This window comes from Perca fluviatilis, chromosome 8, assembly GCF_010015445.1.
Source record: "Perca fluviatilis chromosome 8, GENO_Pfluv_1.0, whole genome shotgun sequence".
In the NCBI taxonomy this organism is placed as follows: Eukaryota; Metazoa; Chordata; class Actinopteri; order Perciformes; family Percidae; genus Perca; species Perca fluviatilis.
The window spans coordinates 5,953,681-5,977,372 of NC_053119.1; the positions used below are offsets into that span (position 1 = coordinate 5,953,681).

General features: G+C 42.3%; 1 protein-coding gene across 5 annotated transcripts in view; it reads right to left on the bottom strand.

Annotated features, from left to right (window-relative positions):
* Positions 1 to 20,204: 20,204 nt before the first annotated feature.
* cadps2 (Ca++-dependent secretion activator 2) overlaps positions 20,205 to 23,692 on the bottom strand; it is a 268,325-nt gene continuing 264,837 nt past the window's right edge. For all 5 annotated transcript variants that reach the window (XM_039809759.1, XM_039809758.1, XM_039809762.1 and 2 more), the window contains 2 exons: positions 21,635 to 21,739; positions 20,205 to 20,955 (listed from right to left, as the gene is read on the bottom strand). In XM_039809759.1, coding sequence (XP_039665693.1) covers positions 20,785 to 20,955; positions 21,635 to 21,739 — 276 coding nt within the window. In that variant the 3' untranslated portion in view covers positions 20,205 to 20,784. The remainder of the gene's footprint in view (positions 20,956 to 21,634; positions 21,740 to 23,692) is intronic.

Consider the following 23,692-nt stretch of genomic DNA (forward strand, 5'->3'; position numbering starts at 1 on the left):
AATCCCTGGTCCCCTTGTGGCTTCGCGTGACATCATGTATTTGTATATTTTTTTTTTTTTTTTTTAGACGAGCATGCAGCGGCCGCGCGGGGGGTCACGAGCTGTCAGAGTCATAGATCAGATCTGGACGCATCTTTTGGCTCCTGAAACCAAAGCCCTCGCGGCTCAGAGAAAACAGAGCTGTCATGTGGGTGAACTGGAGACAAAAAAAAAACGGATCGAGATGTCGAACGGGGGGGAAAAAAAAGAAAGGATTTTCAAGACATCGATCTGCAGCCTGGGTGGGCTTTGGATCGCACAAAGTTTGACTCAAGCGCTTTATTTTCTCTCCTTCTTATTCTTCTTTTTTACGCACCAGATTTGGTTTTTAGATGCCAAAACCCACTCGCGGCAGAATAGACTTTTGTGAATAGACTCGGATAGATAGATAGATAGATAGATAGATAGATAGATAGATAGATAGATAGATAGATAGATAGATAGATAGATAGATACTAAAAAGCAACGTGAGAAATAACCTGCGCGATTTTCTCTCATCTGTCTCTTTTTTTTAGGATGCAAACGGCTCTTTTACGCACAGAGAAAAAACTCCACAGGATGAAATCGGTGCGACCGAGAATCCTCCATCATCCTGCCAGCGATGATTTTTTTTTTTAAGAATTTGAACAAAAGATGGAGAGAAATCAAAGTGACCGAGCACAGCAGAAAACACAATCAAATGCACAAACATGTCAATGCGGTATTTGTTCGTGACGGTGGACTGAAGCGGATGCTATTTTTTATCGGTGTATTACACACAAAAAAGATTTTAAAATGTAAATTTTTTCATTCTTCTTCTTATTTTTTTTTTTTTAAAGATTACTTTCCGCCTTCAATGGACAGGACAGCTAGGTGAGAAAGGGGGGAGAGAGAGAGAGAAGACATGCAGGAAATCGGCACAGGTCGGATTCCAACCCTGGACCTCTGCGTCGAGGCATAAACCTCTAAGTAGCCTATATGTGCGCCTGCTCTACCCACTGATCCCACCCGGCCACTTCATTCTTCTTTTTTTTTTCTATCTGACAAATAAAGATCGTTATTTAGATTTCAACTTTTGAAGGTTGAGACAAGGACTGAAGTCCTATTTCTTTTTTAAAGTGATACACTCTCTGAACCAAGTCCAGACCAAAGAAAGACGTAAAGAAAATAAAAAGGATTTGATTTCAAAAGATGAACATTTGAAGATTCCCTTTCTCAATCGTCGGAGTTCAAGAAAGCTTAAAACCTCGCAGCGTTTGGATTCAAACGAGAACACAGATAGACACATAAAACTGCAGTTTTGGAGACACAAAGTGAAAGGAGCAATATTCATAAATCATTAGGGTGGCGTTCATTCATATTAAGGTCTTATTAGTTCCTATTATTGTATGGGGGTTTTGGACGGGACCTGGGGATTTTTTTAAGGGGAAGTTTCAGAGAAAATTCTAAATACACACTCAAAATACACACACACACACACACACACACACACACACACACACACACACACACACACACACACACACACACACACACACACACACACACACACACACACACACACACACAGTAGGCCTATGTGCGGCTACAGACGTCAGTAAATAGTAAGCAGTGGTGCAGTCTAATGTATTGTAGTGGGTATACTGTACTGCATATGTATGGGCCAGGATGGAGGGCCATATCATAGTGGGGGGTGTCTGGGTGTCCTCCCCCAGGAAAATTTTGAGCGTCAAAGACTTTATTTTCCTGCATTCTGACACACTTTTATGCACCAACGGTGGAAATACCTTTTAATTAGCCAAAACAGATGACAATTCAAAATATATCAAAATAATAATGCAAAGTATGTTGTTACATGTCATTGCACATTTTTAAGTGAGTATATGGAAATCCTGGAGCTTTCTTAGTGGGTATACTGCGTATACCTGCGGATCACGTAGACTACACCACTGGTAGTAAGCGAATAATTAGTGTAATTACGCACAAACAAAATGGACAAATATGAGTCAGAAAGTGCACATTTTCATTACTTGCATTTTATATAGGCTATTCAAAACATATTTTATATTGTACTACGTTGTACATTCTCACTATTATATTTTTGGAGTAGTTGCTCTGGTAGGCCTGTTTAAAAAAAAAAATCTTATTTATTATTTCTAGTATATTTCTTGTATATTCTGCATGCTGTTGTAATACAGACATTTCCCAGTTTGGGATAAATACAGTTCACACACACACATACACACACATACATATATATACATATACACACACACACATATATATATATATATATATATATATATATATATATATATATATATATATATATATATATATATATATATATATATATATACACGTATACATATACATATGTATAGATTGCATTTATATTTATTTATATATCTATATATATATATATATATATATATATATATATATATATATATATATATATATATAGATATATATCGTATCGATATCTATAAGTAATAATACAAGTAACAAAAAACTATAATAATAATAATAATAATAATAATTAATCTGCCTGCTTATTAAACCACCTTTAATAATGATGTATTATTTAAAACTCCTCCGTTCTGTGAGCGTGATCTTTCTCTCCTGACTGTTTGGATTTCATCGTGCTGAGTTGACGTCATTAGTTTATCATTTCTATGAGGTTTTTATTGACCTCTGTTCTGAAATGAAACATCCTCACCTTTTTTTACATTTTAATAATCATGAACAAAGCGTTGCTGTTTATAATATCAATATGTGTGTATAAGATTAGAAGCGTCAGTTTTGGCCTGTTCTTCTCTTAAGCTGGAAGTCTGTTTTAACGTTGCAGACTCTTTCCAACCTCAACTATTATGTTCATATTATTATAAATATTATTATTTATTATTATTATTATTGGTGTGTCCTTTGTGTCTGTCAGGCGGCAGCAGCAGGACTCTTTCTATCGTCGCAGGAGAAAGGGTTGATGCTCATTTTAATGAGGGAGAGAGAGAGAGAGAGAGAGAGAGAGAGAGAGAGAGAGAGAGAGAGAGAGAGAAAAGAAAGTGCAGCTGAGGGACGGCAGCCAGCAGACGCTCCCCAAAGGAAACAGAAACCCTTAAAAAAAAAACCTTAACCCTGCAACATTAAGGGGGAATGGAGGATAAAGTACTTGGATGAAAGGATGAAAACAACCGAAATGAAAGTCGAGTCCGGAGTGATTTAAACCTCTGGCTGAATTTAACCCCCGTGTTGTCCTCGGGTACAATCTGACCCGTTTTCAAAGTTTTTTATATATCAGAAACATGGGTTTCTTACAACCATATTTCCCCAAAATAACTAGGATGCGTGCATGTACGTTGTATAGAACCCATACAACATAAACATCCATGCATCCATGTTCTTCACAGGTGAGATTAATGATTACATCTACTGAATTTTGGTTGATTATTTGATTTAATTTCACAGCATTTGAAAAACATTTTTTAAATGGTTTCAAAACAGCATCCTGACCAAACTCTGACATAAACCAGTCTGTGATTCACTCAACATCCCCTTGCTCTTAACTATTCTATTAGTCTAAATAATTCATAATGCTTTTAGAGGAATAACGCCATTTAAATTAGGTTTATTTACCATGAATTAAAAAAAAAAAAAAAAAGCGACAAAAACGTTTAAAAAACCCGCCAAAAGCATAGAAAAAGCGACACAAATGCATTTTTCAATTCGGACCCAGACTGACTGAGACGGTTCATGGCCGACGGTGAAGACAACACGAGGAGGATTTAAGTGGCCGCTTCAACATTCAGTGGAGGAAAGGATGCTCGGTTCATCGGTTAACGCAGGGACGTGCACAGACATTTGGAGGGGCTATTGCTCTAATCTGGAAAAAGGCAACAGCCCCCCCTCCCCTCCACACACACACACATTTTACGTTACTATACTATTATTTACGTTACTATTACGTTAATACTGCGCGACGTGATTCAAATGTTCCAAGCTGAAGCTGCATTTCATCCACAGCTCAAGTGGATATTTTTTGGTTACTATTCACATTTGTCATAATCATCATAACTTTAAAAACTCACGTGAAGGCAGAAGGGCTCGGCTTTCCCTCGCGTGAGTGGGGGCAGTGGGCATCGCTGAGGGCAAGATTGGACGATTTAATTTGATTTAAATTTGGTAATGATGGGCATATTATCGTATTGATGCAGCCACAACTGCAAAACAAATATTTTTTTAATTATTATTATTATTATTATTATTATTTATTTATTTAGGCTCTTTCACCAGCTAAGCCAATCAGGGCAAACGGGCAGTTGCCCCGGGCAACAATAGCCCCTACCTGTGCACATCCCTGAGTTAATGGATGAAACAGGATTTTAAATTCCCTTAAACCTTTCATATTTACATAAGAGTGAGAAGAAGATGAAGGCGTTTTTAAAAGCAGGTTGAAGGGACACTTACACCATAATTAACACTGCAGTGAGTTATCTACACAATGTTATTTGTACAATAATAAAAGGTTATTACTGTCATGATTGTTGGTGCTTTTGTGCAATAATCTGCAATGTTTTCTTACTAACTGAATTCAGTTTTTTGTTTTTTTGTTGCAGGAGAAAGGGTTGATGCTCATTTTAATGAGGAGAGAGAGAGAGAGAGAGAGAGAGAGAGAGAGAGAGAGAGAGAAGAGAGAGAGAGAAAAGAAAGTGCAGCTGAGGGACGGCAGCCAGCAGACGCTCCCCAAAGGAAACAGAAACCCCTTAAAAAAAAAAAACTTAAACCTGCAACATTAAGGGGGAATGGAGGATAAAGTCAACAGTCAAGCCCTGAATAGTGTGATTTTAATAAGAGTGATTTAAACCTCTGGCTGAATTTAAGGAGGATTTAAAGGTGCAGTAGGTAGGTAGGATTGTGAAAAAAAATTGAACATCGACAACTTCTCAGTCCCTCCCCCCCCTAGGGTTGGGTACCGAAACTCAGTGCTAATACGGCACCGGTGCCTAAACGACCGGGTATCTACCGCTGCTCTCTGATGCTCTGAAACAGACGTTAGAGGCAACAGGAGCATCGGCGCACCGAGACGTTAGCCTACAGTTAGCTAGTTAACTACACTCGACAGCAGCTAACGTTAGCCTACAGTTAGCTAGTTAACACTAGCCTACACTCGACAGCAGCTAACGTTAGCCTACAGTTAGCTAGTTAACACTACACTCGACAGCAGCTAACGTTAGCCTACAGTCAGCTAGTTAACACTACACTCGACAGCAGCTAACGTTAGCCTACAGTCAGCTAGTTAACACTACACTCGACAGCAGCTAACGTTAGCCTACAGTCAGCTAGTTAACACTACACTCGACAGCAGCTAACGTTAGCCTACAGTCAGCTAGTTAACACTACACTCGACAGCAGCTAACGTTAGCCTACCGCTGACAGCTGACAGCTAAACGGTGTAAAGTGGGACTGTATTTCCCTATAGAGCACATGTGTCAAACTCAAGGCCCGGGGGCCAAATCCGGCCCCTTGCAAATTTTGATCCGGTCCGCATTTCAATTTAGGTTCACAGCAAATTTTGGCCCGACTCGTTGTGCACCACACCAAAAAAAAATCAGGAAACTGTTTTTCATACTGTAATTATGCGACACTGACGTGCAGAATTTGGCAGATTTGCCGACTTTGAGACTCAGAATTCCCCCCAGAAGCAGAGTTTTCTAATATTCAGGCTGTGAAACAGGTTGTGGTGAGTCGGCTGGGTGGGAGCTGCTTTTAAAAATGTAATGTTTGTTTTTCATGACTTGCTAAATTGTACGATGGCTAAGAAACTGTTTTGCTGACTTTTTTAGAGTTTTATGTCGACCAAACTGTATGGGAGAAAGCTATATATGAGACATGCAATAATACAAAGTTAATTGACTTTTTTTTTTGCTAAATAAAAGCATGTCAATAAACTCAACATGTCTGGCACGTATTGTGATCGTCATTTCCAGTGTGGCCCTTAGTGACATTGAGTTTGACACCCCTGCTGTAGAGGATCCCACAGCGGGACGTTAAGCAGTGTACAGCGGCCGTTGTCAGAAAAACAACACAGACGTGGTGCGTTCACTTGAAACTAGTAAGCCTCGTGGTGCATTCAAAGATATTGTAAAATACCCTATTCCCTATTACCCTTGTATTACCCATTTTTTAAAGTATCGGTTCAGGCACCGGCACCGTTTTAAAAGTATCATTTTAGCACCGGTATCGGAAAAAAACAATACCCAACCCTACTCCCCCCTTTCTGCTAAAGCCCAAAACGGTCTCCTAAGCCCCTCCCCTTACAAGGGAGAATGAATGCGTGTGCATGAGCAGCGATTGACACGCAGTTAGACACCCCTCCTGGCCCTGATTGGTGCATCTGAACAGGGAGCGGCGGATTTTTGCAAATCGGTGCTGCAGCACCCCCTGTTGGTGGCAGCACCCCTTGTTGGCAAACTGCGATCAAGCCCGGATTACCCAATGGGCATTAAATTATTATGGTGATAATTATCCAATCAGAATAAAATAAAAGTTGTTTGTTTGTTTGTTCAGTATGATGACTGGACAGGTAATGATTGGGAGAAGGCCGCATGCACGGTGTCGATTGGCTAATGGTAAATGTGGGTGGGCATAGAGCAGGTTGTTTACATCGTACTGATTCAAGATCAGCATTCTAAGAACGAGTTGAGATTGAAAGAGTGGAATTCATTTGCAAGTGATCCCCGGTCAGATTGGGTTGTATCAGCGAGTGAACGTGTGGAAAACATTGACATATATATAATGGACCAATAGACCCCGTTGCTCTGGACGGAGACCAGTGAAGGCTATTAGTAGCACTTTTCAGGCTAATTATTGCTAACTAACATGCTAGTTAACATTAGTAATTAAACCTAAACAGCTAATGTAAGTCCAAACTGCCTGCGAGCTTCTCCTGTACTATACGGTAATTCCTCTACTGTGTGACAGTAAGTCGCTTGGTTATGACACAATCGTTAGCCTATTTTTACAAAAACGTCTGCTACGGAGCCATAACGTGAGGTACAAGGTAATGGAGCTTTTTATACATTGTTGTGTTTCTTTAGAACTAAACAATGGACAAATAGAGTCTTTAAACGCTTCAGATGTAAAGTTATTCGCTGTCAAAGTGGCGCCAAAATGTATGCTTGTCAGTGGAATGCTAACGGGAGCTGACCTCTTTGTAGCGTCAAAATGGCGCCATAGGAGGTTCGAGTTCTGAAGTGAAGCTTACCCCCTTGGTGGAAAAGGGAGAGAAAGAAGCGGCTGCTATAAAAAATGTCCCGCGAATAAATAGCTTTTTAAAAAGAGCTGGGAATGACGAAGAGAAGGATGTCGAGGAGCTAGCCAACGTTAGCTTGGAAGAATCGCTGCCTTCTACGAGCTACACTCAGCCACAGCTAACGGTAGCTAACGTTAACTTTAGCGAAGTTGTTGTGGAAAAAGACAGAGATAAGGCCAGTCATCAGCATTACAGAAAAAGGTAATGGCACCTCAGGTACCATCATCTCTGAAGACCCTGCACTACGGGGACCGATTACAGAGACCGTCCGGGAAGAAAGTATACCCAGAGGGATATTAGCCTTTCAGAATCGGGCGGCTAAATATCCAGCATCTCGGAGGGGGGACGAGGCAGGCAGCAGAAAGACACGCTCTCTCGAGGCACTGACCCGACACCTTCACAACGGTGAAACCGGAGACATTTATTGCGTTGCCTGTAAAGTGCTACCAACACACAGCAACGCTTATGTAGTAGGGTTTAGCGAGCTGCTGAGGGAGCTTGACTTTGAGGATTTGATCTGCGACTTTGCAAAGAAAAAGAAAAGAAATTAGAACTTCTAAAGGTAAGAGCTATTACGTTATCTGTAAATTGAGTAGGCTAATATACTCTGTTGTGACCGTGTGACCAGATAATGTACATATTTTGTTTAGTTTATTGAAATGCCATGCGTATCAGATGTATTGCATCATCATTTTGTGATGCTGCTGCCATGTTGGTGTGAGACTTAGTTGTCAAGTGCAGTATATGTTGGCTTTTGCAGTTTGCCAGCTGACTAAGTGACTGTTATTTTGCAACCTGCACTCAGCTGTGTTGTGTAATGGCATTGTTGTATCTTCAGTCAATCACGTTTCAGAATTACTATTGTGCTTTCTGCTTGGGTGATTTTTTGTGAATACTATATTACCATAGTCTTGAGCCATACAATGCTTTGGTATGATTTCATTCATTGTAACATTGTCTTGTGATGTGCGAGTCAGATGGCAGTACTTGGTTTATTGAACTGGAAAGGCATACTTGATGCCTGCTCAGCTGGACTAGTCATTCATCTTTTAATTTTTATACTAATTATTTTTTATTCGATAGTGACAGTGGATAGACAGGAACAGGGGAGAGAAAGAGAGGGCATGACACGCAGCAAAGGGCCGCAGGTCGGATTTCAACCCGGGCCGCTGCAAAGGACTCCGCCTACATGGGGCGCAAGCTCTTACTGGGGGAGTTAGAGGCCGCCCCAAGTCATTCATCTTTTGACCAGTAGTGATTTGGCATGTGATTTATGTATGCCTATTTAGTTCGCTGTGCAGTACGCACTGTACCATGTAGCCTACTTCATGGAGGGGGGGGGGGAAAAGAGGCAGAGGTAGAGTGGTCTGCCCGCCCCCCTGCTGAAAATGACTTCCCGCACTCTGGTCAGTTTCAGCAAATATGTTTATTATAATATGTAATATATTTATTCTCGGGAATAAACATTCTATCGGGCATTAACCTTGTATCGCCATGTTTTTTTTTTAATCCTTCGTGTCCTCCTTGGCTACTAGCAACCGTGCGTGGAGGAGGTGGCTGGTGAAGTGGAGGGTCGCGGAAAGCTTGTATCATGCATATGCATCGACAGTTTTGTTGTCATCACTTAGAATTTCTCATGGGGGAGACAGAAACTACGCACTATAGCTTTAACTCCACCACCATGGCCCCTGAAAGGACCTTCATCTGGCGGTGCCTGTACCTGGCTCACAGTCACCTATTGGCGGCTAAACAACTGCCGCCGGTAGCCGGCGTCCTGGAGCTCTGTAGCACAACTAGCAACTGCTCCTCAGATTTTATCGTTCTATCGATATGTGTTTATGTTACAGCACTTTACTTAGTTTAAAATACTTCTATTTTATATATATATATATATATATATATATATATATATATATATATATATATATATATATATCTTGTCTATTGGTGAAGTAGCATCCCTTTAAGGGGGGGATAAAACTAATTCGGCAGAGGTAGGGATACGTAGACTAGAAAGGGGGATATCCCACGTATCCCCTCCGGTAAATTGCACCCTTGGAATTGGTTTCGGGAATGAAAAAATGGTTTTGCAACATCTCTACTACGGCCTCTACAGAGATTCACCACAGCATCAACACTCAAAATAGAACTTTTCAATACACAATCCCTCACAAATAAAGCATCCTTCATACAAGACCACATCATGGACAAGGGATTAGACTTCATGTGCCTAACAGAAACATGGCACCAGCCAGGGGTTTACTTAATGAAGTCTGTCCCCCCGGTTACAGCTATCTGGAGAGAGCCCGCAGCACTGGTCGTGGTGGCGGCCTAGCTGTCATCCACCGACAGAACTTGGAACTGTCCCCCCTTGCCCTGCCTACACTGTCCTCATTTGAATGCCTAGCATTTAAATGTAAACCCCCCTTGACCCATGACAATGTTCCTTATCTACCGGCCCCCCAAACCCAACTCAGCTTTCATCTCAGAGATACACAACCTTCTCACAACACTTTGCACCACCTCTGCCAACATTATTATACTTGGAGATATTAATATTCATGTAGACAACCCCTCCTGCCACTTTGCAGCTGAGTTTCTGCAACTACTGGACTGCCTTAACCTCCAACAACATGTTGATGTCCCCACACTCTCCAGGGGGCACACACTGGACCTGGTCATTTCCAACTCCGCCCCTATTAGCAACCTTCTGACGTATGATCTGGGTGTGTCTGACCACAAGGTCATCTCAATGGAGCTGTCACTCCTTTCCCCACACACCAAAGACAAGCGTCAAATCTGCTATAGGGACCTGAAAAAGATCAACCCGGACACCTTGACCATAGACCTCCAACATCTCTCCTCTGCTGATTTTTCTTCAGTCACTGAGTCGGTTGACTTCTACAACCAATCTCTGAGCAGTCTCCTAGATCTCCATGCCCCTGTCAAAACTAGAACTGTCAGCTTCTTACGCTCAGCCCCCTGGTACACCAACGAACTCCGGCAAATGAAAACAGCTGGGCGTGTCCTTGAGCGGCGCCTCATGGCCTCAGGACTTACTGTTCATAGGCAGGCTTACCGAGAACATTAAAAGTCCTATTCAAGGTCCTTGAGAGATGCACGTTCACAGTTCTATTCCAACATTATCAACAACAGCCCTGGCAACTCCAAGCAACTTTTTTCTACCATACATGACATCCTCAAACCGCAAACTCACTCTCATTCAGAAGTCACAGAAGAGAGGTGCAACAATTTCATTACTTTCTTCAGAAAAAAAGTAGACACCATCCGCTCACTGCTTTCCAGTTTCTCCACACTGCCTGTCCCGACTGCAGGCCCACAGCCTGGGATTTCCCAACCTCTCAGCTGTTTTTTTGTCATCTCACAGCAAGAGGTTGAGGACATCATCAAAAAGATGAAACCATCCACCTGCGCTCTGGACCCCTTCCCCACAGCCCTGGTAAAATCCAACCTCCATGCCATAAGTCCACTCATCACAAACGTCATTAACCACTCCCTCCAGGCTGGCCATGTTCCATCAACACTGAAAACTGCTGTCATCAGGCCATTTCTCAAAAAACCAACCCTAGACCCAGAAGTCTTTGCCAACTACAGGCCCATCTCCAACCTTCCATTCCTTTCCAAGGTGCTGGAAAAAGTAGTTGCCGCACAGCTTCAGGACCATCTAAAACAAAACAACCTGTTCGAGAACTTTCAATCTGGTTTCCGCCCTGGCCACAGGACAGAAACAGCCCTGGTCAGGGTCACAAATGACCTGCGGATGACTGCAGACGCTGGCTCCCCATCTCTTCTCGTCCTCCTGGACTTGACTGCAGCATTCGACACTGTGGACCACAACATCCTCCTCTACCACCTAATTTCCACTATCGGTGTTTCTGACTCTGTCCATGAGTGGTTCTCATCCTACCTCACCGGGAGAACTGAGCATATCGCCTTGGGAGAGGCTAAATCCCTGACACACAACGTCACATGTGGTGTCCCTCAAGGCTCAGTGCTCGGCCCCACCCTGTTTATTCTCTACATGCTCCCCCTTGGCCATGTCATCAGCCGGCATGGAATTTCATTCCACTGCTATGCTGATGACACTCAACTCTACCTCAGGACAAACCCCAAACCCCTCTGCTGCCCTGCCATCATCCACTCCGACCACCTGCCTGGAGGAGATAAAGGCGTGGATAAAGCAAAACTTTCTGCAGCTAAACAGCTCCAAGACTGAAGCCATTCTAGTCGGCACCCCACACCAAGTTCGATCATCTGACATTACCAGCATCACCTTCTCCGGACAAATTATTCCACTTTCAACATCAGCCACTAACCTGGGTGTTAAAATGGACTCTCATCTGACCTTTGAGGCTCACATCAAACATCTCTGCAAGACTTCCTTCTTCCACCTCAGGAACATCGCCAAACTCCGTCCCACACTCACTCCTGCGGATGCGGAAAAGCTTGTCCACGCTTTTGTCTCCTCCAGGCTGGACTACTGCAATGCGCTCCTCACCGGGATCCCTGAGAAAAGCCTTCAGAAGTTGCAGTATATCCAAAACAGCACTGCTAGGATCCTGTTGAGGGTGCGCAAATATGACCACATCACCCCCATCCTCAAATCACTCCACTGGCTTCCTGTCTCACTCAGGGTTGAGTACAAGGTCTCCCTCCTTACCCACCAGTGCATTCATGGTGAAGCTCCCCCCTACCTCAAGGAACTCCTCACCCCACAGACCTCAACACGTACCCTCCGATCTGCCTCAGCATATTTTTTGAAACCTCCCAGGACAAAGCTCTGTAAAATGGGAGATCGGGCTTTCTGCTCAGCTGCTCCCAGTCTGTGGAATGCTCTCCCTGACCACCTGAGGACACCACAGACTGTGGATGCTTTTAAACGTGGCCTTAAAACCCATCTTTTTAGGAGAGCTTTTGAGTGAACTCGTCCCCTTTTCCTTTTATTTCCTTTTTTTTTCATGCTCTCCATGTGTTTTTATAATTTTTAGCACTATCATAATATAAAGTGCATTACAAATTAAATGTATTATTATTGTTGGGGACCAAGAGTCTGGTTAAACCTGATTTTAACCAAAAGGCCTCAGATTAAACTGACCTCTGGATACAGGACACACATGTGCTCAGAGACAAAGGAATCTTGGCCTAGATGTAAACCCCAAAGCCGGGGTAATTCACACCTCTATGTGAAAGTGCCAGCTAGAAGGGAAACGCCTCACAACTGGCAGGAAGTCAAAGAACTACAAGATTGTAGTCTTCACCCTTTCAAGAGTTTCAAGTCTTCCTATTGGTTCAGCAGGACCATAAACACAGCAGGGAGTCTTAACCTATAAATAACCTGATCCTAGGAAACTCCCTCGTCTTCACCAGCAACTCCCGTTGCTGAAAGGAGGCGTGCAAGCGCTTGTGCTGAACTTCCATTTTCTGGAGAAAGTGGATTTTCGGTGGATCCTTGGAAACGCACCAGTGTTTTCATAACTGCAGTGAGAAGGAAACAATGTTTTTCTTCTCAGAGTCGACTAACTTGCCCCCCCTTGCTGCCTTTTTGGAGGGGAGTTTCTCCGTGGCCCTGACGAGCGCCAGGAACCGTTCTGTTTCATTTCTGTGGAAACCTATGGACAGAAACAAACGGACTGAACACACCGTAAAAAGGCTGACGTCTGGGCAGAGATAGGTAGTGTGTTTATTAATGAGCAAAGGGTTCGCTACCATCGTTGCCATTAATGTGATCTGATTTAATCATGTACTGGTCCATATGTGATTATTAATCTGTTCTGTGAATGTATAATCAATCAATTATACCGTTGGTTTATGTTGTGTTAAGTAGCTGGTTTAAAACCGTAATTGCTAACTGCTTAAGTCACTCCTTTCATGGAGTTTTAATTACTGTCGGCGAGAAACTTGCGAAAATCAGCTGTTAGCTACTGGAGTGGTTATAGTGACGTTTTCCTCAGCAAAACCAAACGTCTCAGTCTGTAGGACTGAGTGGCTGAGGGGAACTGGGTCATTATCGATAATTAAGATCAAAGTGCCTCTTTTCTTTACTCTTCTTCTCTTTCTCCTCTTACTAACACACACACACACACACGACACAGGCTAGCCGCGTAGCTCCCGAGCTAACGCTGTAGGCTAGCTTCACACGTGGAATCTGCTTACGTTCGTACAGAGCTAACACTGGAACTAGCTACCATACCGGCTAAGCGTGCGCGTTGCCTAGCAACCCCCCGGCTTCTTCAGCCCCGGCCCGTGCACCCAGCACCACTACCGCCCTCTTGAGGCTAAATAGTTTTGTGCAGCTCACAGGAGTAGCCAGTTTGGTTTTTTGTGTTAGGAATACATTTTGACACCGCCCCTCCTCCTTCGCGCACACACACACACACACACACACACACACACACACACACACACACACACACACACACACACACACACACACACACACACATACAGACGTGTCCATGACACATGCTGCTTTGTTTTTGCTTTGTTTTGGTTGTGATATTGTAAAAGGGTATATGAGTTTATTTTTGAAGGATTATTGTTTAGCTACTGATAATTGTGACGTTAATAAATCTTATTATGCTTAATTAGCAGTTGCTTGTGATTATTTGTGTACTTGTTGTAACAATCGCTGGTCGAACGGGTCCGTGCTTGGATTCACCCCTTCCTTTATTTCCTTTTTAAAGGATTACCACAGAAATGAGACTGTTCCACAGTTTGATTATTGGTCCCTGACTTGCAGGGTGGTGCCCCGTTTTGATTGTTTGTCGATTTGATAAAGTTATTAATAACCATATTCATAACTTTATTAATATTGATAAAACATCTGTGATAATTTGCCAATGATCAAATCTGTACCCTACGAGAATCCTACATTATTATTATTAGTTGAAGTCAGGTTTTTTTTGTTGTTTTTTTTTGTTTGTTTTTTTACAGGCCAGTCAAGTTCCACCAAACCTAAACGGGAAACCCATTTCTTTACCGTCCTGGCTTTGTTCACGGAGACGTTGTTGTGTTGAAACAAGAAAACGACAAACACTGTCGTCTTAAATCTAATTGGAAACTGTAACATTAAGATTCCCCGTTCAGGGTTCCCCCCAAGTGTATTGTAAGCCTGGTAGCCTAAGTCACTAGGAACCATCTTTTAATGTAATTCAAGATTTTATTTTTTGAACTACATTTAAGGTGGGGCGGCTTGGTTTGAAACTAAGACTAAGAAACTAAGGTTTTAGCACCGACTTAATGTATGGCCCTACGGAATCTGTCTTATAACGTTTTTAAATTCTCAATTTTGCGATTCCTTTCATGATTCTGTTATGACAGAAACTATTGGGCTCTACATTAAAGCTGCCATCAGTCTGTGACTGGCACCAGCTGGGCCAGTTGTCGAAAAAAAGACACTTGCCACCGGGCTAAACAACTGTTCTGGGGGGAACTCAGCCGTTATTGGAACGGAGGAGTTGGGATAAAACCAGGAAAAAACAGACCAGAAGTCCACTAAACTAAAGACAGGGGTGTCCACATTCTTTTGGCAACACAGAGCAATTTAAAGATACACTACAGATTTTTTCTCTCTCCATTTTCTTTTCGCATAAAGATATATTTTTAAGCATGTTATGCTTTTATTTAGACAGAACCAGAGAGGGGAAGACCTGCAACGACTCAGCCTTAATGGTACGCACCCCACCTACCAGGTGCCCCATCTTTGAATCTTTGATGTAAAAAGCAAACCATAAAATTATAAAATTAATATATAAACACATTTCATTTTTATTGATTGTATAATATTTTTGACCTCAAAGATACTGATATATGAGGTCAGTATTCAGATCCTTTAGCCTACCCTGTAGTACACTGTAAAAAATACTCTGTTACAAGTTAAAGTCCTGCATTGAAAATTATCATCAGGAAATGTACTTAAAGTAATAAAAGTAAAGTACTCGATGCAGAAAAACCCTCACATTGTAGAAAGTGGAAAGGATCAAAGAGTTGTGTGTTTAATGGTCTAATCATCTCAGCTGGACTTGTTATATTGTTGAGTAGTTTAATGTATAATAAAAGATCAGATTTTATAAACTACATGTGTTTTGTGTGCAGAAATCTTAATTAATATAAAGTAACTTGTAACTAAAGCTGTCAGATGAATGTAGTGGAGTAAAAAGTACAATATGTCTCTCTGAAATGTAGCGAGTAGAAGTAGAAAGGGGCATGAAAAGAAAAGACTCAAGAAAAAAATTTACTTAAGTACAGTAGTTGAGTAAATGTACTTAGTTACATTCACCCGGTGAGAATCAGTGCGTCCAGTAGCTGTTTTGGTGTCTGATGCCAAGAAATGGATCTTCAGTTTGACTTGGAGTAATAACCGAGAATAAAAACCCACGAGGTGAAAACACAGGTGCTTTAAAAACATTTTTAATAGTGACACTGAGATAAGACACCTGAACAAAACAGGTGCACAATAAGACAATATAAACATACTTCTTCATATAGATTTTTGTCCTTTGAACTGCACTCACACAAACTGGATCGGACAGTTAAAACAAACGGCACACAGTGGATCGGAGGCCTACACTGAATTTACAGGCAGAAAATGTTTTTTTCTCGACGACACGCAAACAGTCAGGCTGTTCTCATGAACCATTCGTACATACAGCTGGGAAAAGTAATGCACTCTAATGCCTATGTATTCCATTAATTTTTTTCGTTGGATGCACCACATTGACTGCAGCTGTATAAGAGCGCTGTGAGCCGCGTAGGAAAGGAACACAGCGCTTTCAAGCCGGGGAGCAGAGCTCGCTTCCCCAGGGTTAGGGTTAGGGTTAACCCCAACCCCTCGCATGTTCGTTCCTCGGGAGTATTTTAATCCAAACCACAATCATTTTTCCTAAACTTAATTAGTCATTTTGGTGCCTTAACTTAAAGATGCAGTAGGTAAGCCTTATAAAACTAACTTTCTGTCATATTTGCTGAAACTTACTCTATGTTCCAGTAGAACTACATGAAGCAGGTAATAAAAAATACTGGCCCCACCTACAGCCTGTAGTGTGATTTACAAAAATCCACCACTCCCTGTTCAGATGCACTAATCAGGGCCAGAGGGGGTGTCGATTTGAGTCAATCACTGCTCATGCACACGCCTTCATTCTCCCTTGTGAGGGGTGGGGCTTAGGAGACCGTTTTGGGCTTTAAGGGAAGGAAGGAGGGACTGAGAAGTTGTCGATGTTAAAATTTTCAGTCCAGGATCTTCGCAATCCTACCTACGGCACCTTTAACTGTCCTCGCCAGCTAAACTTAACTGGAATGTTTGCTGAATGGACCGGCAGTTCGCGGTGCTCTGTACCCGACTTACAGTCACCTTTTGTTGGCTTAACCCAACTACTAACTGCCGCTGATACGACTGACAGTTCACGGAGCTCCGTAGCCGGCTAAGAGCAACTATTGTCGGCTAAACTCAACTATAAAGTGCCGCTGACCAGCCGGCGGTCGCCTAATTTCGTAGGATATCATACTAATTGGTGTGCATACATTTTTCCTTTGATAATCTTACGAATCCGTTCATGAGAATGCGTTGAAACAGACGGTAGTGAATGCACGAACAGCAGTGAAGAGACGCTCGGCCCGCTCACAGCTGCTCAGATTAAATAACCATCAGATTAAAAACAGCTCCACGTTCTCCTGAAACGTTCCTGTTAAAAAAAAAGAATTCTTTTCCAGTTTGTTGGCACGTTTCTATGACTTTGATCAATGTTGGATATGATGCACATCAGGCAGCACGAACCATTTCACTCTACAGCTCAAATATATTTCTTCACAACAGTTAATATCACAACGGACAGAGATAACAGCAACTACATTGATGTGTAATCCTGATTCAGAACAACTATTCCCCGAAGTTAGAGCGTTTCAACGAGGGATCGACCAATTATCGGCCTGGACGATTAGTGGGGTGGATATTTGGCAATTTACAGATTATGTGTATCGGTGTTTTATTTAACTGATAACCAATAAGGTTTTAACTATTAATTGGCTACTTTGGCTCCGCTACAGCTCTGTAAGCGGTATGCAACGCGTGCAAACAATCTGAAAGCGTGTTCAATCTTCAGGAAGCTATTTTTACGTATTATGTTGAAAGTTTATAATTTATTGAATAATTGCTTAAAGCGTTTAAACAATCTTTTGTGTTGGAGTTTGAAAACTTTCCAAAATCTTAATTTTGATTTAAAGATTAAAATTTTTACTGTACATGCATATTGGTTCCAAATATCGGTTATTGGTTTCATTGACTACTAATAATCAGTCCCTCCAGAAAAACGCGATTATGCGATCGCATAATTCAATGCATAATCAGCCAAAGTCCGCATATTCATTTTTTGTCTCTTTTTCATCAAGCCGCAGTTTTTGCAAGTTCCTGCAGTTTTTGCAAGTCCCCGCAATTTTATCGCATAAAATTGCATAAATATCCCACATATTCCATCGCATTTTTTAAGAAAACGTGCCGCATAATCAAGGATTTTTGCCTGCAACAATCACTAAAAAAACGCATTTTTCTGGAAGGACTGAATAATCGGTATTGGTATTGGCCCGGAAAACCCAGAATCGGTCGACCCCTAGTTTCAACGCTTCTCAAGACCTTCATGTGATGAAACGGACTCCTTGTGTTGGTGTGTAGACCTGCCTACGTTTGTTTTTCTGCTTCACAGAACTCAGAAACCCGTTTCCGTGATATTTTGTTTTACAGTGGTGCATTTGTTTTTGCATCTTTTACTGTAGAGGCCACCGGTCTTTGTTCAGCAGTGGGGACATTCGGAGCTACAGGAGGTTCACAAACTACAGCGGTGCGGCAACATTTCATTAGCTCGGAGTTGCACGAGTCCTTCTGCAGATGCGAGACTCTGGACGTCAAACATTACGCTATTGAGCACTTTTCGGTTTTCGTTCTGAAACGCTTCAGAGCATTGAAGGGCTAATGTTTAATTTGTTTTTAATCTATCGTGTGCACGGCAACTGCAGTATGAAAGTTATGGAAATATCATAGTGGAAAGCATGGTTAAAATAAGTTATATGATGTGTCCCTGGTTGATTCATTATTATTATTAACTTGGGTGTAATTTCGGTACGTTTAACCATCAACTTAACGACAACATTCAAAGTTATTGTAAGTCTGATAGCCCGAGAGACACAAACAGTCAGACAATCAAACAGGTTGGAAACAAACCACCGAGTTGGACGAAACATAATTATTGTCCATCATAAACATCCATCATAGCTGACAGACTCACTTCTGAATGACTTATGAAAAACAAGATTTAAAGAGGTGCTTTTGCAGGATTGATTGTGGAGAAACTAATTTTTTTTTTTTTTACAGATCTGTTGATTAAATCAACTAATCAATTAGTCAACCAAATCGTATGAGTGTCAGAAGACTACGAATTTCTTTAGCCGAGGAGAGTGTTGTAGTACTGGAGATCGGTCTTGGTCTCAAGACCACTTTTGGTCGCATCTCGGAATTGACCCCATATTTACTCTGTCTCTTCTCGGATAAAGAGGACTCAGGATTTTATTTCAAGACCACAACTGCGTGGATAAAACTAAATTGCCTCTGCATTGCCCAATTTGATGTTTCAACATCAGTGCTGTGATTGGATGTAAAACCTCCTGCTTCAACTGCAGCAACTTTGCAACTACGGCAATTTCTTATTTGAAATGTGTTACTGTTAACACGCACACTCCCAAGAACGGGAATGCGGGAGCCAGGAGAAGCTCTGGCGGTCTGGCACTGGTCTGCTCTTGGTCTCGTCTCGGTCTCTATACACTTTGTCCTTGGTGATGACTTGGTCTTGGTTTAGGTTGTCTTGACTACAACGCCAGTCAAGGACAGCCCTTCATAAGAGTGTTTTGTGATCTGCCGTCGCCAGGGTTAAGGTTAGATTACATTTAGGCATGTAAAGCTACTTGGTTACGGTTAGAGAAACCTTGTGGCCCTGGTGGAAAGGAACCAATATTGGACTGCTGGTCAACGTTTGTCAAGGATTGTCTTCTGTTCTCCCTGATCCACAAGACGTTTTGGGTTGCTATAATGCCCCGCTTACTTCTGCATTTGCTCGTCACAAACAACATTCATTATTCGCCCGAGGTTGGTTTTCAGGAAAGTGTAAACGTCGGCCATTTTATGAGTCTAGACAAACGATGCTGCTGTTTCAGTGGGGGCGGCAGGCTCTGTGCGATGTACTGAATATTTCAGCACCGAGAGGATGCTGGCCGGACTTTTAAATTGAACCAAATAGGTCGGTAATTTACAAAGATAAAACCATAAAACATTCAAATTTACAACCGTAAAATTACTTTGATTAAAACAGTCGAATCAAACTTTACAATTCCAAGCTTCCTGTCAAATAAAAATAAAATCTCTTTAGTTGATTTGTGCTGTCGTTGCTATCAGTTAAAAAAAAGACATGACCGCCCAGACTCTGGGGTGTGTGTGTGTGTGTGTGTGTGTGTGTGTGTGTGTGTGTGTGTGTGTGTGTGTGTGTGGGGGTTTCAGAGTTGCCGGAGCCTGTTTTGAACAATTAGCTACGACTGTGGATGATAAAACAAAACGGGAAGGAGCGGCAGCAATCGCTGAGCTCGACTGTACAAAGTGACATCAATCAGAGTATGGCTGCGTGGGGGGGGGAGGGGGAGGGGGGGATGAGTTTTTTTTGTCTCAGCACCGTTCAGAGTATCCAGTTAGAAGCCTCGTCCTTGACTTCCTGTTTGTCGTACATTCCCACCCGTGCACATTTTCACCACGCGTGTACAGCAGTGTCAGGGCGATGAGCGGGATGGCAGGATGGGAGAAAAAAAGCGAGGAGGAGGAGCTGGGGGGGGGGGTCATTGCCTGAGTGCTCGTCTCTAACTGATCAGGACCTTCAGTCACGATGAATGACACATCACACCAAATTGTTTTTTTCCAGAAAAGAAAATGTCTTAACATGAATCTAAAATATTATGAGCAAATATAAATGAATGTGAAATAAAAAAACACTTAAGCTGACGCGCCGATATGTAAGGAAGTCACTAAGGTAGCCATCCACAGATCCAGTTCATCCTAAGGATTCACGGTTTTAACGTTGGAACATGATTTATAAAATCCTGCCGACAATTATCATTTTGATAACTTAGTATGCTACGCACTAAAAAGGTATCTATAAAGGCTTTAGGCCGCCCTACGTCTTATTGTAGGCCCAGTTTAATATGCATTTTCATTTTATACAACAAATATAGTAGGGGGGTCCCTGCTCCGTCTATCTTTCAGTTAAAGGGTCCTTGGCTTAAAAAAGCCCCGTTGAAAACCCCCGATCTACACCGTGACTCACACTGTGACGGAAGGTCCTGATCTGTCAGAGAGAGACGATAATCGAGAGGCGAGATGTGGCGCGGAGGTTTTCGACGCGCGTTCAGTCGTCCTCCACGTCGCTGTCTCTCATGCTGATGCCCTGCAGGCCGTCGCCCGACTTCACGGCCGCCGTGGCTTCCTCCACCGTCAGCCGGTTGTACACCGTCTCGTAGCTCTTGCTGTTCAGCGTGACGTCCAGGACGCCCTGCAGCCGGAAGTCACGGTAGGTCTTCTGTTGATGGGCGGGGAGGGGCGGAGAAAAAAGCAAAAAGGAGAAGGTGGGGGAGGGGGGAGAGAGAGAGAGAGAAACACAGAGCATCTTAGGAATGTAAGCAACTGCCGTCCGGACAAAAGCGGCTGAAGGCCGATGCGAGTCTTTTATGTGGCGCGAGAAGCAGGCTGAGGCATCTGAGGTTTTTTATTGTTTTACCTTCTCTCCGAAGCCATTAGAATTCCTCGTCTCCTTACCTTCAAGTTAAACTCTCACGTCTCGCGTACATTAGCAAACTATGAAAAGACAAAAGCGGGCGCGCGGGAGAGTTGAGCAGTTTTCTCTTTGGTCTCTCGCCGCCTCTTCACACCGCTGCTGCTGCTGCTTTCAAGGACACTTTTTATTTACTTTGTCTTTGTTTTTTTCTTCTTCTTCTCCTCCTTCAATGTCAGTTCTGACTGCTTTTACATGAATAAGCCAACATTTGAAATGTTTTTTAATTCAGTGTAGCCGGTCTGAGGCTCATTCACTGCCGCTCTTTTCAAAACAGCAAAGAAAAGGATTTTGGTAGGTAAAAGTAATCTGTCAGCTCTTAATGACAAAGTCCTTCTTTTTGTGGAAATTTCATTTGCATTTCAACACTAACATGTGTTTATGTTTATTTCTTTTGGACAGAAGTTCTGGTCTTATATTTTCTTACCTTCACAATCTTGATGAGTGTTTTCAGCTGGTACATGTGCAGCTGCAGGTCCAGTCGGTCCGTCAGCCAAACACACACCGCCTTCATGGAGCCCGTGTACCATTGCTGCGAGAAACCCAAAAAAATTTGGCTGAGTACTTACATATTCAGAAGACATGATGACTTGTTTCTCATCAGTCACAGTAGGGCTGCACGATATGAGGAAAACATGCAGTATGTGAATATCGCGATAACGATATTACTTGCGATAAATAAACGGATATTAAAGTTAGTCAGTTCTGCTGATTTCAGTATTCTGCTAAAATACAACAAATTGTTTGTTGAATTTCAAACAAATGAAAGGAAATCATTTCCAACAACCTTCTAGTGAACAAACTGAACATTCAGTTAAATGTAAAAGATTTTCTTTCAACCAACACCAATCTCTGAGCGTCTATTGCAGCCTTTTGCGATGTGTTTATCGTGCAAGGTGATATGGCTATAAAAAAAAGCGGTTTATTGTGCAGCCCTACGTCACAAATTGCAAATTGATAAAACAGAAAGAAATATTCATAAGTTAAAAAAATCACATTTAATAAAAGCGCTAAAAACAAACATTCAGACATTACAATCAGTCCATGAAATAGGAGCATTTATAAAGTGCAGGTCAGTGGCATCACACTGACAATTTCTGTGGTCACTCAATTTTCCTGTGCAGTGACGGATTATCACCGACATTTTAGGGACACACTTTCAGTTTGACCTTCAGATGATAATACAATATTTATGATAATATGGATAAACTGTTGGTTTGTTTCCAACCTGTCTGATTGTTTGAGTGCTTAAGGAAGTCACTGTGATTCCAAGATCTTAGCTATTCAGTTGGTGAGATAAAACAAATGGCTACGACAATAACACCCAAGTTATAATAATAAAACGTTTTCCCTGAAGGCAAAATGATAAAAATAAGTCTCAAATTGCCACCAAAACTCACTTTGGGAGAAGTGAAATGATCTACTGAAACCATAAACTCTGACTTATGACGGGTGCAAAGGAGCCGAGGAGGAAGTCCGCTGACGCAGTATGAAAGGGCGACAAAGTCCGCCTAGTAAAATTGCACCTAGTGACGCCTCTTGCGCTCAATAGTCACTCTTTGACTTTCTTCTCGTTCTTACCGATGTCGGCTCCAGGGAATAACGGCCTGTAAGCCGATTTCCTGGTGGAATCACAGCAGAAGGGTGGAGATTTGGAGCAATATGCTTCTGTAAAAAAAAGGATGACTAAGAAAGATGGACTTTTTTTTACTTGTTGCCAAGGGCTGGCAAGCTACGAGACTCTCTGGACAGACACTGGTGAGTGGCAGCGCCATGTTGGCTTGAAAGTGCTGGCATCCAGGCAGTCTGACGTAGCGTTTATGGCGCAGGGCGTGTGTGATTAAAGGCGGCGATCACTACAAGCTGATGTACACAGTCGGGGTAAGGTAAACGGGGTAAATGCCGATCCCCGATCAGTTAAAAAATGCCAAAATCGGCTCCGATCCCATAATGTGATCGGGATCGGGACGTCCCTAGTCACTAAGACTTTTTCTATGTACACAAAAGGCTTATTTCTCTCAAATATTGTTCACCAATCTGTCTAAATCTGTGTTAGTGAGCCATTCTCCTTTGCCGAGAAAATCCATCCACCTCACAGGTGTGGCACATCAAGATGCTGATTAGACAGCAGGATTATTGCACAGGTGTGCCTTAGGCTGGCCACAATAAAACGTGCAGTTTTACTGTATTGGGGGGGTCCGGGATGGGGGGTCTGAAAGCCATTCAGTATCTGGTGTTATGGTTATGGTTAGGGTTCATCTCTCTCTCTCTCTCGACCTGACTGCAGTTCGTCATCGTAACCGACTTTAGTGGGCAAATGCTCACATTCGATGGCGTCCGACACTTTGGAGGTGTTCTCTTCACAGATGAACCATAACCATACTTATTTTAACCCAATTGCAATCTTTACCTAAGTCCAACCAAGTAGTTTTGTTCAAATACTCAACATTTACACTGTTTAAATACTCTTTTTTTTTTTTCTTTT